Source organism: Hippichthys cyanospilos, chromosome 11 (assembly GCF_059441005.1).
Source record: "Hippichthys cyanospilos isolate Australia breed blue-spotted pipefish chromosome 11, RoL_Hcya_1.0, whole genome shotgun sequence".
In the NCBI taxonomy this organism is placed as follows: domain Eukaryota; kingdom Metazoa; phylum Chordata; class Actinopteri; order Syngnathiformes; family Syngnathidae; genus Hippichthys; species Hippichthys cyanospilos.
Genome location: NC_142379.1, coordinates 1,776,270 through 1,792,424, shown reverse-complemented (window position 1 = coordinate 1,792,424; position 16,155 = coordinate 1,776,270). Strand labels below are relative to the sequence as shown.

Here is a 16,155-nt window from a genome sequence, read left to right as displayed (position 1 = left end):
ATTGACAGTGACTGGGCAACAGTTGCGTATTCATTTCATAATCAATGATTATTTTGGACTATACTTCAACTGTATTTGGATTCAAATCATATCATGAGTGAGGATGAGTACCGAACACGGAGACTTGATTTTTTTTTTTTTTGTGCCGTATTACTCAATCTGGAGCCAAGCGGGAGCAAAAGTTCAAAGTGGCAAACGCTGACTAAATGGGGAAGGAAGCTGTGGGAGTGCCAGAAAAAAAAAACAAAAAAACACCCACCCGCTTGGCAACGCCGCTGGATTTTCTCCGAGACTGGCTGCTTTTAGCGGCGGGGTCACATGACCCCAGCGCGAAACGCGACCTTCAAAGCGAAGGCCCACCAAAATAAGAATGAATCACAAATGTGACTCGGATCACTGGAATTTTTTTTCGCCACGAAAAAAATGTTTTATTTCGCTTTCGTTCAAAATAACACTGAATAGCGCAACAAAAACGCATTTAATAATTCACAGATTGATTGACTGAATTTCTATTTAAACGTTACAATTAAAAAAAAAGCAGAGGCCATACGATACGCTAGGATATATAACAACAATTAATACACGAAAAAAATATAATAAATATAAATACATGCAATCTAGATTAAACTGGACCAGATTTAATTCCGTTTAAATGAAAAGTGTTCAGAAAAATAGAGTAAAAATAACAAGTAATTGTTAGAAATTTGTAATAAATATCAATATATCCCATTTAAACAAGATTTATGGATAACATTTGCTTGAATTCACTTATTAATTTGAGTCATCGGAATAATTATGACACCACAAATTTAAATAGTCAAAATAAAAACAAATAGACACAAAAACATACTGAAATTAATACATGTAATTCAGATAAAGATTGAATATAATCACATTGATAGATAGAATTTGGATGAATTAGCGTGACAGAATAATCACGAGAACGCCACAAATATAAATATTTTCCGGGTCTTATCTTACCAGCGCGTGGAAGGACGAGACGGAGAAGACGCCCAGGCGGCCCATGGCCAGCTTGGTGGGGCGCGAGGCGAAGGCCAGCAGGCGCTTGGGGTTGGGCAGCTCGCCGCCCCGCAGGCTGGCCAGGTAACAGCGGAAGCGGAACAGGTCCGCATGGAACCGCTCCAGGTTCTGCTCCCAAAGGAAGATCTGCGGCGGGAGGGATTCCTTCCTTCATTAAATCATTCAATGCCGGTGATGTATTTTCACGTTTTTTGTTTTTTTTTTTTAAGAGTCCGGGACATTAAATCCCGGATACGTCTAAATTTAAATATTAAAATATAAGTATATATTTAAATGTATAAATATTAAAAAACGTGAAAATACGTCCCTGGCATTGAATGATTCAAGAACCTGTGGTATTTTATTTTATTACTCCACTCGAGCAAACAAAACAAAACAAATTGTTTGCAAAGTACCGCCAAGGAAAAAGAAAATATTATAATTGAGATCATTTAATGTTCATGACTCTTGAAAGATACATCATAATAAATCTTTGGGATTGAACAAACTGATGTGAGTCAAAAAAAAATGTTTACTATAAATAATATTGATTGAATATTGATTGAATATGATTCCAAAAGTTTCTAACCCCTGCAGACTTTGACAGTGAGAGCATCACAGCACCCTCTGGTGCCACAGACGTGCAATTACACTGCACAGCGCAGGAAATGTTCAGTATGAAATTTCCCGTCTTTTTATATCAAATGAGTAAAAGCGCTTCACGAAGCATCGTTTGAAGGTCACCAAGAGCGTACCTGATCCAAGATGGTCTTCCTTTTCTTGGCGTCGCTGACGGCGGACAGCTGCATGTCGCCCATCTTCTTCATCTTCTCGTCCATGTCGATCTTCTGCTCCAGCTTCTTGATTTCGGCGCGCACCAGGCGCACCGTGTCCTCGCGCCGGTGCTGGCGGGCCACGGCGCCGGCGCACGCCGAGTGGATGGCCGTGATCCAGTTCTCCAGCTCCGTCTGGCTGCTCGTCTGCGCCGTAAAATACATGCCTTTTTTAAACCCCAAATATAGGACACACTTTTTTTTTCCACAAAATGAAAGCCAAAAGCGTAGGTGCGTGCTATAAACAGTAAAAGTTTGAATTTTATTTTTGATAACATTTGAGGAGGATTGCATTGGTCACTTCTGACATACTGGAGTAGAGCCCGTAGCCGACCAAACAGGAAAACGGCGAGGTGGTACCTCTACAGGCAGTACCTCTCCTCTCTCACTTGCTCGCTCACTCGCTCACTCGCAAGCCACACACAGCCGTCAAACTTGATTGAGCAAAGGTGCCCCGCCTCTTTTGCTACCGCCCCCTAGTGGCGTGAATCTCACAATTCCTCCCAATACATTTTGTTAAGAGTCCGACCTGAAACAAGAAGGCGTCTCCCAGCGAGTTGCTGAGGCAGAAGACGTAGTCTTTTTTGGGGTGCTCGGGCACGGCCTGCACGATGCTGTTCTCCGCCCAGATGGCGTACTTGGGCACGCTGCTGTTGTCGATTCCCGAGCGCCCGTCCGTCTCGTAGAAGAACAGATTGCAGCCTGAGCCCAGAGAAATCGATTACCGGATCGCTTTGAAACCGGAGCGGATTGATCATGAAAGAAGTTTCATTCTGCTCTCCGGAGGCCGATGTGAAAAGTGCAGCTTGGCAGGAATAAAGCAAACAACAACAAAAAAAGAAAAAAAAAAGAATTGAAGCGGGAACAACAAAAAACTGTATGCCTCCCTAATACCATTAAGTCCGTGCCATTAATCCGAGCAACAGAAAAGTCAGATCAAGGTACTGTATTTTCTGCACTATAAAGCATACATTCAATGGATGGCCAATTTTATAACAGTTTTTATCCATAGGGCGCGGCGCATTATAAGGCGCATAGAATAGAAGCTACAGTAGTTGCTGGGATTGCACTATGCATCCACAAGATGGAACTAAAGGGAATGTTAAAACAAGAGAAACTGAACTGAATACGCTGACCAACTAATGGGAAAATGAAGCTTCGTGAAACACTTGATAGTTTTTTTGGTCCTCAAGATGGCACTCTTGGTTTATGAATGCATTTTTCACTGCACTAGCCAAAATTTTTAAACCGAGCGCGCCACCTAGAGGAGTAAATAAAAATATCAGGGATCGTTTTCCCATCACTATTTGTTTAACATCAATAAATGTTTACTTATAAATCAATAAATAAACAGTGAGGGTTAAATGAAGCTTCATGAAGCACCTGTGATATTTGATTTCCCCTTTAAATGGTGGTATTGGTTTAAAAAAAACACTAGTGCAGAGGAAAAGTACTTTCTGATTTCCCCCGTCTCTTTGACCCAAGAGTGACATCTAGAGGAGTCAAAATGTCTCACTAGTGCTTCATGAAGCTTCATTAGCCAAAAGAAAACAAAATCTATTGGCCGTGAAAGCCGAACGTGTCACAAACCTTTTAGGGACACCCAGTAGGTCTTCCACTTGCGTCTGGCGGCCGGCTCCACCTTCTTGCCCTTCTTGTGCACCAGGAAGTTCTTGACGGCGAGCCTCCCCGCCTTGCGCACCGTCCCCTGCGCGCCCACGCCCAGCAGCGCGTCCGACTGGTAGGCGGAGCTCATGGTGCTCTGCTCGTCGCTCAGCACCTCCTCCAGACTCTCCGTCTGGCAGGAGCTCATCTCCAGCTCTTGGCGGAAGTTCTCGTAGACGCCCTGGGCCGAGTCGGCGGTCCCGCCGCCGCCGCCGCCGCCGCCGTTGCTGCTGCCGCTGTCGCTGCCGCCCGCCGCCGAGCAGACGGAGAAGGAGGCCGACATGGTCTTGTAGCGGCGGGACTCGGCCTCGGCCGTCACCCCGTCGACGCCGCTGTCCTCGTACTCGCTGCCCTCGCCGGCCGTGACGTCCTGTGGGGCCCGTGACGGGTGAGACGGCATGATGAGGACCGTCCAAATTTCATCGCAATCCAATAGCTCAGATCTTTGGTTAGTCTTTCGGTTTTTCCCTTTTCTGGGTCACCGTTTCTCCACAAAGATTTTAAGGGTAGGCGAATTTTTTTTAGGGTCAGGTAGGGTTAGGGTTAAACCAAACCTCCCCGTTCGTCCGAGCGCCGAGTTGACAGCTACGTAATCTTAGCTCGCCTCGTGATCCCCTCCAAGAACTGGACCAGACCCTGCCTCAAGAGATGGAGCATTGTAAACAAGTCGCCTGGCACAAAACGTTTCTGCTCTAGCCCGGATGAGACGGCGCGATGAAGACCGCCAACACGTCATCACAATCCAGTAGCTCAGATCTTGGGTTTATCTTCCAGTTTTTCCCATTTCGGGACCATCGTTTCCCCACAAAGGTTTAGGGTCAGCTATTATTTCTCTTAGGGTCAGCTCCAACTCTCCACGAGCACCGGTCGTGCATCGAGGTGATCGTACCTCGCCTCGTGCTCTCATCCGAGGACTAGCTAGACCTGAGCCTGCCTCAAGAAACGCAGCGTTGTCAGTGTTGCAAAAATAAGTCGCCCGGCACCAAAGTTTCTGTTCTAGCCAGGGTGGGAGACGAGACGATGAGGACCGCCGAGACGTCCTCGCAATCCAGTAGCTCGGATCTGCGGTTTATCTCGGGGTCGCCCTTCCTCCACAAAGATTTAGGGTAGGCTATTTGCTTATTTAATAGTCAGTTCCAACCCTCCCCGCTCATACAGGCACCGAGTTGGCATCTGGTAACCGCGGCTCACCTCGTAATCCCATCCGAGGACTAACTAGACCTGACCCCGCCTCAAGAAAGCGTCGCAAAAACAAGCGGCCCGGCACAAAAAGTTTCTGTTCCAAACGAGACCGCCGCTGTTGTTCAAGTGCAGGCTGCCCTCGATGTGGCACCGCCGCGTCTACCCCCCCTTACCGCCCCTTCTCACCCCCCCTCCTACACACATGGCCAAAGACTCCTGGGAGATGGAAGCGAGGGGCAACGTAGAACTCGGTATCACCGTCCAATCACGTGATCCGATCATGCGCTTCGGAGCTCCATTCGGCACAGGCTTTTAAAAAGGGGGGGGCGGGGGGGTGGCGACAAGGCCACCATGCACAGTATTTTTTACTGTGACAGTCTTCCACGGGCCTCCGCTCATTAGCATGACAAAAGGCAAAAGATTTCAAACGGGGAGCGACTAAACTCAGACGCTCTCTTATTATGGGCCGAGAAAAACAAGCAGCAGGGAAAATAGGAGCTTTCCTCCCGCTGTTAATCTGATTGTGCAGCTTATGCGGCGGAGGAAACACTCAGACACAATGAAAAGGGGGGAATAAATGAGACGTGGGGGTGCAAGGTCTTGTTTGCGTCGCCGGCAGGCTGCGTTAGGAGAGCAAAGCAGAAACGCCGCCGCCGCTTTGGTGCCGTTTAATATTTCGGTGTTCGGATATCCTACGAAAAATTCCGTGAAATACGCAGGTGTTTGGATGATAGTTAAAAACGTTTTTGCTTGGTTAAACACAATTATGAACGCAGAGGTCAATACAACACATTTCCACCTCAGAAATTTTAGCTGTGTAGCATGTGACTTTTTATTTGGTAACTAGAACAAAGTTGTGATTTTTGCTAGCTAAAACGGCAATAATTACAAGAATTATGGGACGAGCGGACATCAGCTGGCTGTTAGCGAAAAGTGCCCGATGCGGCTAACAAGCTGAGGCCAGTACGCCATTATTTTTAATAAAAGAAGCGAGCGGGGTGAACCAACGTTCGAGGCCATCCTTGTTCACGCGCAGGAATATTACGAAAACCGAGAGGATCGAGTAAAGGTTATGATGTCGCCAGCCGATTCGATTAAGAGTTCACCGGTTAGAGAACACGAAAAGATATTTCATTTTACTCATTTATTACTCATTTATTACTCATTATCAATGCTGCGCAACTTTGGGTATTGGTGGTAAAATGAACTCCAGCTGCGTCACAAGGAAACGGAAAAACAACAGCTTCAACATTACAGTGACGAGGTGTTCACTGACCAGTCGCAATGTAGGAAATCTGAAATACAAAATTTTATAACTTATGGATATGAACGCAAGAAGATTTACTCTGTTTTGCTATAGTTTTTACATCAGTGCCAAGTGTCGGTGCAGCTTTTACGCGCTAACGTTGAAAATATCAAAATTTGAGCTCAAAATGAAGGGTGCGTTTTATGCGTCTTATATTTAGGGCATTACCGTATTTAATAGCATGGGCCTGTGCCCCAATCTCTTCTGAGCGTGCCAAGGAAAAAAAAATTAAAAATCGTCTTCAAAGAGGCGGCTCATTGACTCAACAGAAAGCCCGAGAGAGCGATAGCGGTCACTGAAATGCGGACAGTGTTAGAAAGGAAGACGTTACCTGGATGGTCTGCGCCCTCCGTCCCCGCATGCTGGCGCCGACGGCGGCGCGGGGTCCACGCGGCCCTTCGGAAAGGCAATGCGAGCGTCTGCACGGAAGGGTGAAGGCGCCGTACGCGTTGGCGTCTTCCTCGGAGATCATCTTCTGGTCTCGGGCTTCCCGGCGAGCCTCGGCGGCGCCGGGGTTCTTCCGGCCGTACAGTTCGTCGAAGGAGTCGGCCCGGTCCCTGGAGTCGGCGGGGCCGGGCGGCAGCGGGTCCCGCTCCGCGCCGGGGGTCGTCATCTCCTCCGTGCTGGTCAGGTGGTCCTGGCTGAGGTCCGACAGGGAGAAATCCAGGCTGTCGTCTCGCCAGGTGTCCGCCGACTTGGAGCGCTTCTTGGCGAAGGCGCCGGCCTCCTTGGGGGCGTCCCGAGCGTCCTGGAGGTACGTGACCTCGCCCTCCTGCGCCTCGTCGGCGGTGGGGCCGGGCAGGGTGATGAGCATGGCGTTTCCGTGAGCCGCCGCCGGGCCGGCCGGATCGTGGTGGAAGGACGCGGGCCTGAGGTTCATGGCCACGCGGTCCACCCAAATGGGGCTGCCGAAGTCGGGCAGGGCGTTGGTCTCGTTGAAGGGCTCCAGACCATTTTCGGCCAGGGACTGCGGGATGCTGGGGGTGCTGCTGGAGCGCGTGCTGGCCTCCGAGTTCCTGTGCTCTATCTTGCCCGACGAGGCGTGGCGACAGCGCCGCGACCGCTTGTTGGAGATGCGAAGCGAGCGCGACATGTGCTTCCGTGACAAATAGCCACGTTCCGTGCCCAAGAAGAAGGCATGCTCCCCGTGCTGGCTCTCCGCATTTCCCATGATTCAGCGGCTGGAGAACATCAAGGAGACACGCTTATGCGCCGCTTTCCTCGCCACGACGTTTCTGGGCCTGTCACCGTCAATTTTTCCGCACGGTAGATTTTCCATGAGCCATTTGTACAGAAACAAGCAATGAATTGGGGAAAAAAAGCGCCGTTAGCATAATGATAGTTAGCGTTAGCATTAGTTCCAAGTATGAGACAATTGACTCGGTTCTGACATTTTCAGGACGCCAGTTCTGTATGCGCTTCTCACAGACAATTGGCTGATGGAAATTTCGCTTTTTGTATACATTTTTAGATAATGTACAGGAGGATCGCATCTTCGCAATTTCGTCTTTTCCTTTGTTTATTGCAAACATGGAGTTATAACTAATCTTTGCCTGCTCAATAAATGTTGAGTGGATCAACTTGATTGGTTCAATTCACACTTACAACACAGTTGACTTTATCAGCGATGTATTTATAGTTGCTCCCTGTCTTAGTCCTGGTTTCACCTCTTGTTGGGATGCATTTCAACTAACCAATAAATGCAGACCAGGAAATGTAGAGGCCAGGAAATGATTTTTAAAAAAATTTTAATTAAAGACATTTTTTTGTAAATTCAACCTCAGCAATACTTTGTTTCACTTGTAGTGTATGTGACGGATGAAATTTAGACAAAATGTTCCTGATGAGCGCAGCAAACATTCATAGAAGCCATATTAATAAACACAAGAAATGAAACGATGAAAAAACGAGCACAGATGTAATCCCTGCGACCGTTAGCATTAGCGCTAATTCGCGATCACTACTGTACACTCTAAAAAATGAAAAAGGGACGCGGTATGCAAACCAAACTAGAAAAGTACAAGTGAAGCATTTTTCAAGAGCCGTTCCACTGATAGCGTGCGTCAATATACCGCGGCGAACAAGTTGACAGATGGGAGGGAAGAAGCGGCGCCAATCATTGTTGCTGGTATATATTTATCGTCTCCAATATTTTTCGATGACAGGTGAATGCAGTAATTATCATGACGGGCCCAGACTTATCAAATGACAGGTGTTGTGTTAGCCTACCTGCGGGATGTACACCACTTTTTGGACATGTTGAGCATCAACCCAACTTCAGACGTCTGTCTTTGCTACAACCGGCAGGACTGTGGAGAGAAAACCAAAGAGTCTCTATAACACAATGTCAGCTTCATGTTACATTTAATTTGCTCTCAATTTGAAGATGAAATGCAAGAACAAAGCGTTAGATCAGTTTTGCTGATACCTGCAGAACATTTCTTGAATTGAAATTAAAAACATTTAAAAAGCAAAATAATGCAATAATCTCTCAATATTTAATTCTAAACAGTTATTTTAGGCCTGGTTAGCACATCCACCTCACAGTTATGGGACCCGAGTTTGCATGTTCTCCCCAAGCCTGCGTGGGTTCTCTCCAGGCCTTGCGGCTTCCTACCACACTCCAAAAATATGCACGGCAGGTGTATTGGACAAACTATAAATTGTCCTTAGGTGTGATTTGGTGCATGAATGGTTGTTTGTCTCTGTGCCCTGCAATTGGCTAGCAACCAGTTCAGGGGTTCCCTGTCTACTGCCTGAAGCCAGCTGGGATAGGCACCAACGAGCCTGCGACCCTACTGAGGTAAAGCGGCTACAGAAAATGAATGAATGGATTTGAATGAATAAATCGCTTGCACGCCATTAAACAAAGTATTCTGGACCGTGGCAAAGAGGCGACGCCATTCAAGTAACCACGCAACTAGAGATAATGGATGGATGCTTTATGCCTATGAACGCGTTGAGCAAGATTGCGTACATGTGATTACAACAATGGATGAAATCTTCCGTTCCGTCAGGCTTAGTTCGTTATTTATGAAATATTTCTCATTATTCGGCTGTCTGTCATATCCCTAATAAAATAATACAATTACCTGAGCCTTTAGTGTTTTGCTGCAGGCATGCACGCGCCAATGCCGCTACACTTCATTCATAGCAAGCGCTTCAACAAATAGCCGGCTCAAAATGTCGCGCGGGATCTTGTTGCTATAATTAGAACGCAACAGAGCAGTCATAAAAGCTTTTGAGAGTTGAAGTAGCTGTATGAACTCCCTAAGAGCCCGACTGGGCCCGTAAACACGCGGCAGAGGTGGAAGCCATCCCCGCCGCCGACATCCGACAAGCACCTGACAAATGGGACCGTATGATGCGGATGGACTCCAAAAAAAAAAAAAAAAAAAGCATCAACAGATGGGACCAGAGATGAAGCGCTGGTCTTAATGTCTCTTGGAGGACAGCCCGCTTGGGGGTGCGCTGGACTAATGAGTGGGAGCCCAACCCTCCGCATTCAGCAGTGGGGGGGGGGGGGGGGGGGGGGGGGGGGGGGGGGGGGGGGCAAAGGAGGCCTTATATAAACTGGTGCTGACCCTGTTTTTTTTCTTTCTACCTTTTGTTGCAACCCGCCTCCTATATTTCGCTCGCTCATCACCTCTCGCTGGCACCATGTTTGACGCCCAAGGACGCTCAGCCTTATTCACGGCTATATTGGCGCTGACATTCAAGGGGGGGGGGACTGGGGGGGCAAGATGAGAGGAAAAGGCCAACTCATCGCTTCATGACTGAGAGCTACAAATGGCGTCATGCGTGCACCATAGGAAAAAAAAAAGGTTTTCCTGTGAGGGAAAAAGAAAGTTCGAGAAAGTCAAATAACCACCAAAACAAGAAACAAAAAGAATTGAAAATTTATGATTGAAATTTATGTTTCACAAAAGTGGAAGAATGCTACTTATTATAACATTTTCCACACGATAAGGCGCACCCAAAGGCCTTGAATTTTCTCAAAAGATGACAGTGCGCCTAATAATCGGATACACCTGCAGCGCATAATTCACAACTTTTTCATTTTTGGGGGACAAAAAACATAAAATAACTTAATCAACCATGTAAATTCTCATATTTTTACCTCTGCATTTCAGTTACAAATGTATTTTTTATACAATTTTGTAACACCCTGTTTGAAATTTCAATATGCTTTATCTGCTCCAATTTTCAGGCAATTTATATGGGGGGGGTGGGGGGGGGGGCTATGCTTGCAATTTGATAAAAAAAACAAGTTTAAACTTTAACTGAATCATAATTACATTCTTTTAAACTCGTAATTGGTTTTGGCATTGATCCAAACACTGTTTTAATGTAATCAAGAGGTATGTTTTCCCCCATTCTTCGGATAGATTATCTTTTCAAAATAAGAGCAAATTAATTGGAACATGACACCTTTTTTTTTTTTTGGGGTGCAACTGCACCATCATGGCCGCATATTAACGTATTTTCTGCACTATAAGGCGTATCTAAAAGCCTTGAATTTTGTCAAAAGCTGACGTAATCTTAGCTCGCAAGTTTTTATTTTTGCAAGACAAAGTAATACAACATTACTTCTGCTAGCATTTTATATTAAAAAATAAAAGCATCTATTGTTCATTCTGATATCATATCGGATCGATATTGGGATCGGAGTGAATTTAAGAGTATCGGAGCGTAGCAGCAGACTCTGGTAGGTAGAACAGGACAAAAACAACCCAATTGTGGGTCAATATGACCTAGCTTTGTTTTTGTTTTGTTTTCTTGGGAACAAATGTATCACCATGAGCAAACAAAAGAAAATAGGTCACAAGAGGTCAAATAATTTCATCGCATCTCACTTGCGCTCGCTTGCATCAGAATTTTGCCCGACACCAAAATTCGTCATCTATTCGACATATTAAAAAATATGTATGGCCGACAATGAAATAAATACTTTTATCTCACCTTTTGCAAACTTTTTCAAAAAAAAAAAGTCAGAACACAGATTCCTTTTTCAGTCACTTGCGGTTCCTAATTTTTATATGATGTCACCTTTGGGCAAAAAGTTTCAAGGTGAGACCACAGCATAAAGCAAGAAGGAAAACGTGATGTCACGCAAGCCTTTATGATCAAAGAAAGAAGAACAACAAGCAGTTGAGGTGATTGATTTGCTGCCCTCTTGTGGCTACGGCAGGAATTATAATCCTCATTGGCGCCCTACATATGAAAACAGTTTTAAAATGTATTATTTTACAGTACTTTTTGTTGATTGTTTTGTTGACATTGCCTTTAGCGCAGCTCCATCTAATGGATGCATAACGCAAGCCCAGTCACTACCGTAGCTTCTATTCTATGCACCTTATGATGCAGTGCGCCCTATATATGAAAGGTTTTAAAATAGAGCATTTATTGAGGGTGCATTTTACAATCCGGTTCGCCTTATAGTGCGTAAAATATGGTACCTCAAAATTAAACTTATTATTTCGATATAAAAAGGATGCTAGCTTTCAACATTTTTCAAGCAGGCAAAAATGACTTATAACTCCATGTATGCGAAATACAAATCTATTTTATGATAACCAACCTACAGATAGTACTTTTTGTTGATTGTTTTGTTGACGTTGCCTTTAGCGCAGATCCATCTAGCGGATGCATAACGCAAGCTCAACCACTACCGTAGCTTCTATTCTATGCGCCTTAAAATGCGGTGAGTCCCATATACGAAAATAGTTTCAAAATAGGCCTTTCGTTGAAGCTGTGCTTTATAATCCGGTTCAGCGCGGAAAATATGGTACCCAAATTGTGCGGCTTGAAAGCAAAAACAAAATCCCAATTGTGTCTATTTGCCTTTAGCGCAGCTCCATTTTGTGGAGGCAAAACGCAACCCCAGTCGCTCATGTAGCTTCTATTCTATGCGCCTTATAATGTCACTCATGTAGCTTCTATTCTATGCGCCTTATAATGCGATGAGTCCCATATACGAAAATAGTTTTAAAATAGGCCATTCGTGGAAGCTGTGCCTTATAATCCGGTTCAGCGCGGAAAAAAATATGGTACCCAAATTGCGCGGCTTGAAAGCAAAAACAAAATCCCAATTGTGTCTATTTTGTCTCATTTCAGTACACACTTCATTGGGATCGAGTGCCCGCGGCACACGACAATTTACCGGCGTCGTCATCCCTGAAATATGCGGCAAGGAACATTCGGGACTCCTTTGTTATTAAATAGCAGCTGATATTTGACAAAACCACGGGGCCTGTTGGAACACGCCGTTTTGGAAAAGAAGCCCAAAGGATGAAAGCTGTCAAGATGCCCGTCGCTTGACGGAAAGACTTTTGCGCCCCGTGGCCCCGAAGCCAAAAACAAAAAAAACACTCTTGAAATCCTAGCGGTGGAGTGAGCGGCGAGAGGTAAGCTGGAACACACGTGTGTGTAATGTCAAGAAGAAAGCTTAGCTGAAGATGTTGCTCAGCTGCCAACGACCACCTCGTTGCGCTATTTGGGCCAATCTTTGGATCTTTACATCAAAGGCAATTCACATCAAAGGTAAAACATTGATACAAGACACTGGGGAGCTGAAATTTCACCCAACAACAATATGTCCAAATGGCACAACCATTTTGGCCGGATGTGTCCAAACTACAAGCGGCATAGGTTAAAAATACGTTTCAATGTTATTAAAACAAAACAAAACAGGTTTGGTGGACACTGATATAAGCGTGAAAAAAAAATCCTAATTCTTCTCATCGCTTTTAACAAAAAAGCCTTGACTTAAAATTTTTTTTTCTTCAAATAACTCGGGTATAACATGCTTAAATTTACATACGAAACCAAAAATTTAATTTAATGAATGAATTACCAAAGTAATTGATTGGTATCGGGCTGCCTGTTTTTTTAATCGAATTTCAATCACCATCATGACTAATTAAATTGATCGTCAGCGATATTAACATTTAAAAAGCCGGCTAAACTACATGTCAAATCAAGCACTTTGTCATCCTACCACCAGGGGCAGTATTTCCCACATGTGTGCTTGACAAAAGCCTCTGATGTTCTCACCTTACTATATTATTTACCAGCGTGAAATGGCATTGAGTTTCTCACCTAATAATCGTAATTATTCTTTTGGACATAATCGCGCAGCCCTACTTTGGTACTTAAGTACTTGGACTTGCCTGCTAATGTTATGAAGCGGCGGGTGACCTCGGGACAGCCCCCACTGATTTACTACTCGTGCTTTAATAAGACAAACAAGCCGTCTGACTGGATTTCCTCGGGAATCGATTTCCAGGAAGCCGCCGACCTGTCTGACGGGCCACGAGAGGCTCAGGTGGCTTCGGGTAATAGAACCTCGTTAGCGTGTGGGCGCCAGCTAGCCCGCGTGCGGCTGAATGCTGACCACTCAATTACACCTCGCGGAAGGAGACAAGACGTCCCGTTTTTTACGATTTTCAGCCTCGTGTCCCGAGCCCCAAGAGTTTGCCAGTCGATTTTACATTCACGTCCAAGCGTCCTGTTTTTTTTTTAAGTCCGGCGAGCCAATTCTTTGGACCATACGTATATCAGTCACACAGTTGTCATAGCATTTTATAGGAAACAACCAATCTATGTTTTGTTTTTAACTCGCCATCTCCCATTAAACAAAGGAAGACAGAAAAGGACACTATGGAAATATTGATTTTGAGTTCGAACGGCTATTTTACCCGCCACCAGGGGTACTCTCCACTGGTAAACGCAATTAGACATGTTACTGTTGTGTTGGCGCAGTATTCTAACAAGCAGAGTGTGTCGGTGTTATGTAGCTTTAGCCGTGTTGAAGAAATGATGTTGCTGAAACCAGACAGTTTGAAAATAAATAAATAAATAAAACAAAAAACATTTTATAAACTTTCTGCGTAAGTAAATATCTACTGTTGCTGCGGCTTAGAATTCAGCCTGGTTATAACAAACTGTTCAATTTCGGTTGTTGCATCTGAAAATCTTTTTCGCCCGATAGTCCAAAATTCATGATGAAAACCAATTCAAACTTTACACTCAGGTCACAGCAGAACCAGGACTACTTCCTGCTCTCGTGTTGATCAATCATGGAAAGTCTTGCTTTGCCAAAGTAAGTAGTGTCACCATCTAGTGGTCGGCAGTGGAATTACACCCAAAATAAACCCTTGAGCTTTGTTGACATTGCCAGTTGCTAACAGGCTACCAGTTGCGCACTAAAATTAGAACTACTTCCTGCTTCCGCGTCCATGAATCATGAAAAGCCTCGCTCTGCCAAAGTCGTGCCGCCATCCAGTGGCCGGCAGAGGAATTACACCTCAAAAATCCCCTTGAGCTCTGTGGACATTGCCAGTTGCTAACATTTGCGTACTAGAACTAGAACTACTTCCTGCTACTCAGAATAAATAACTGTTGCCACGGCAGCAAATTTTTCAACTTTGACGCAGCGCTTAAAAATGGCCGATCTTGACCTAACCGAGCTGCTAAGTCACGGTCAGAGAAAATCGATTTGCTCCGGGGCGCCAGTTACAAGCAATTTCTACGTCTAGTCTAGTACGCAACCTTAAGCTCGAAATGGACTCTTCATTTAACGACTGTCCAAGCTGCGCTTGTTTGAGGATGTAAATGTGCAACAGCTGGCGTCGTTTAAACGCCGCCGCGGCTCCTGTTACAATTCACGCTTTTTCTCAGGACATATTTGGTCAGCCCAGCCATTTCAAACTTTTTCAACGTTTCTTTTTTCGCAATTTTCTATTCGGAGCCTTGAAAGTATAGTGAGTAATGCCGTCATCCAGTGGTCAACCGTGGAACTACACCCACAATAAATCCTCCTTTTATTTACATCGGCGGTCGCTAATAGGCTAACGCTTGTACTTTTGAGCAAGCGTGAGACCATTAAGTCCCGTTATGAAGTCATTCGGCAGGTTTTGTCGCAGAAAAACGTCGGCGTTGACGCTTCGCGCGCTTAAAACAAACAAACGGAAAACACCACGTCGGGGAACGGGGGCGGTGAGCCTTCGTCCTTCCCGAGGAAGCCCCCCCGCTACTTTTATCTCCTCGTCGTCACCCGCCAAAGGTGCCAGGCCAGCGCATCCTGCTCGCGGCTCTTTAGCGCCTCGTCGAGCCGCTTTGAAGTCCCTAAACGCCTCTTGATTGCTGGCTGCGGGCTAGCCGCTAAGGGTGGAGGTGGGCGAGAGAGAAAGGGGCTGGGGCCGGGGCCGGGGCCGGGGGGGGTCCTTTGACTTTGCGTCCGCTTAGATTTTTATTATGCTGCCATTTTGCGCTCCAATCAATAAACTGGAATAAGCCTTTAATACGAGAACAAAGAGGATTTTGGGAGGATTTACAGCGGCGGCAGAGGATGTGGCGACCGCACAAGGGTAATAAACATAAACAAATTTTACTTTTAAAAAGTCATTTGTTTTTGGGATTTTTTCCCATATCTGAAACCAATAACAATACTGCAGGCGACATTTTGAAAGGGATTCACCAAAACACAATGTAGCGACGCGTGGCTTCTTGTTCCATTTCATTTGCTCTTAACTTGAAAAGAAAAGCGCACCATTAATGATATTCTTAGTTTGAATGGGTTTTCGTGCGGCAAGGAATTTTTCAGAGATTTTTAAGCCTTTAAGACATCGGATTATGAGTCAATAATCAATCCCTCCCTTGTTTTTGAGTTTCTCGTACGTGAAATTCCGAGGAACGCCGACAACATGTGTTGCGCGCGGCGTCTTCATCTTGTCTCGACACGTTTGACATTCCTCACGTTTGCTAGACGTTTCCCGCTCCGCGCGCACAATTTGCCCAAGCGGGCGCATGTGTGCGTGACGGCTTTATGATGACGGATTGGCCATTGAAGGCATCATAGCAGCAGTTGGCCGAGTCCCATCTGCCGCTGCACGTCCGGGGGGTGGAATTGTGGGAATATTTTCGACTGGAATGAGGTATTTGTGCGGGACGTTTGCATGTCCCAAGTAGGAAGCTGCACCATTTCAACAATTCCATAGAGCCCTTTTAAGCAACCATTATTTTGGATCATCTAGTCATCGTTTCAAGACCTAAAATACTGAGAAATTTCAACGCTCGTATTTATACAATTGTATTACGTATAATTCGATAGATATTACATCATAAAGTCATCAATTAATTCAGGCA

At 45.3% G+C, this 16,155-nt stretch overlaps 1 protein-coding gene across 2 annotated transcripts in view; it reads right to left on the bottom strand.

The window, feature by feature from the left end:
* The window catches only part of LOC148415406 (rho guanine nucleotide exchange factor TIAM1-like), a 42,502-nt gene that overhangs the window by 18,396 nt on the left and 7,951 nt on the right, over positions 1–16,155 (bottom strand). For both annotated transcript variants that reach the window (XM_088427656.1, XM_088427657.1), the window contains exons 2-7: positions 8,236–8,315; positions 6,338–7,187; positions 3,444–3,888; positions 2,383–2,555; positions 1,776–2,000; positions 982–1,167 (exon numbers count right to left, since the gene is read on the bottom strand). In XM_088427656.1, coding sequence (XP_088283782.1) covers positions 982–1,167; positions 1,776–2,000; positions 2,383–2,555; positions 3,444–3,888; positions 6,338–7,177 — 1,869 coding nt within the window. In that variant the 5' untranslated portion in view covers positions 7,178–7,187; positions 8,236–8,315. The remainder of the gene's footprint in view (positions 1–981; positions 1,168–1,775; positions 2,001–2,382; positions 2,556–3,443; positions 3,889–6,337; positions 7,188–8,235; positions 8,316–16,155) is intronic.